This window comes from Halyomorpha halys, unplaced genomic scaffold (genome assembly GCF_000696795.3).
Source record: "Halyomorpha halys isolate HHAL.00 unplaced genomic scaffold, Hhal_1.1 Scaffold653.1, whole genome shotgun sequence".
Lineage (NCBI taxonomy): Eukaryota > Metazoa > Arthropoda > Insecta > Hemiptera > Pentatomidae > Halyomorpha > Halyomorpha halys.
Window position 1 is genome coordinate 269,261 of NW_027106142.1, and position 1,166 is coordinate 270,426.

General features: G+C 28.2%; 1 protein-coding gene across 1 annotated transcript in view; it reads left to right on the plus strand.

The window, feature by feature from the left end:
- LOC106685047 (uncharacterized) overlaps window positions 1–1,166 on the plus strand; it is a 24,055-nt gene that overhangs the window by 22,092 nt on the left and 797 nt on the right. Inside the window, exons 11-12 of the mRNA XM_014427523.3 lie at window positions 354–456; window positions 634–824. Coding sequence (XP_014283009.1) covers window positions 354–456; window positions 634–824 — 294 coding nt within the window. The remainder of the gene's footprint in view (window positions 1–353; window positions 457–633; window positions 825–1,166) is intronic.

Here is a 1,166-nt window from a genome sequence, read left to right on the forward strand (position 1 = left end):
ATAAAGTATCCTATAAAATGATAGTTAAAACAAGATGTCACTTAAACTGGTGACTTGATTTTTTTTAAAATTGTATAAAAATCATATTGATTTTTTTCTTCAGATTTACGAGTTATCACTTCTTATGCGAAGCTATGTTCAAAATTTTATAATTATACCCTTTCTTACAGGAACCTTGTTACAGTGGACAAAACTTCTTCCCTGTAGTTGTCCATTATATAAGTTTCACTATAGTACAATAAATTGTTCAATTTTTTTTTTTTTTGGTATAAGAATAATTTTAGCTTCTTGGTTTTTTGTTTTTTTTTTTGTTTAATTTAAAGTTTAATTATTTCTTCTTTATTTTGAAATAGGTGTAATAATTGTGGTAAAAGGCATAAACGGGAAATAACAGATCGGCCAAGTTATGCTGCTAGGTATTGTGCACAATGTAAAATTCACCACTCAGTTAAAGAGGTAATTATGAAAACAATATAAATATTATAATCTTATTAACATTAATCAAATTGTAATATATATTAATTTTTAGTAATATCTTAGAGATTGGTATATTACCTTAAATAATATTAGTATTATATTATTATAGTATGTTTGTGTTATGTTTAATTATTTTATTTACGATAATTTTATTAGGGTGATATGTGGGCTGAATCACGAGGTTGGGGTTGGTGGTCATGTAGATATTATGCGTGCATGGAAGGTTCCGTTTATGACATTACCCAGTGGGCGCACTGCCAGGGACCTACCGTGCAGAGGGTCAAGCCAGATTCACATACTGTCCAGTACAGGGTTCTGGTTGGAAGGCCACCTCATTCTAATCCTCCGTATGTATTCTCTATTTAACTGTATTAAGTTACTCTATGTTCTATCTTGATTGATATGTAAATGTAAAGTATTCTGAATTTAAAAGTAAATCTTAAAAATAATATCCAAATCATCTAATCCATGAAAAGTTGCCCTTGTTCTATTTCTTTCATAAAAAAAAAATGGTAAGTGAAATGAAATTCTGTATGTTTCATCTAGAAACTTTGTGAGTCCAAGATTTTCTTTAAATTCATCTTTTATTAGTTATGATTTTTATACGTGAAGACAATTTCCTGCATATCAAAAATGGTGGTTTTGAAAAAATGTATCAAAATTTTCCAGATGTTTGTTAAGAATGATTA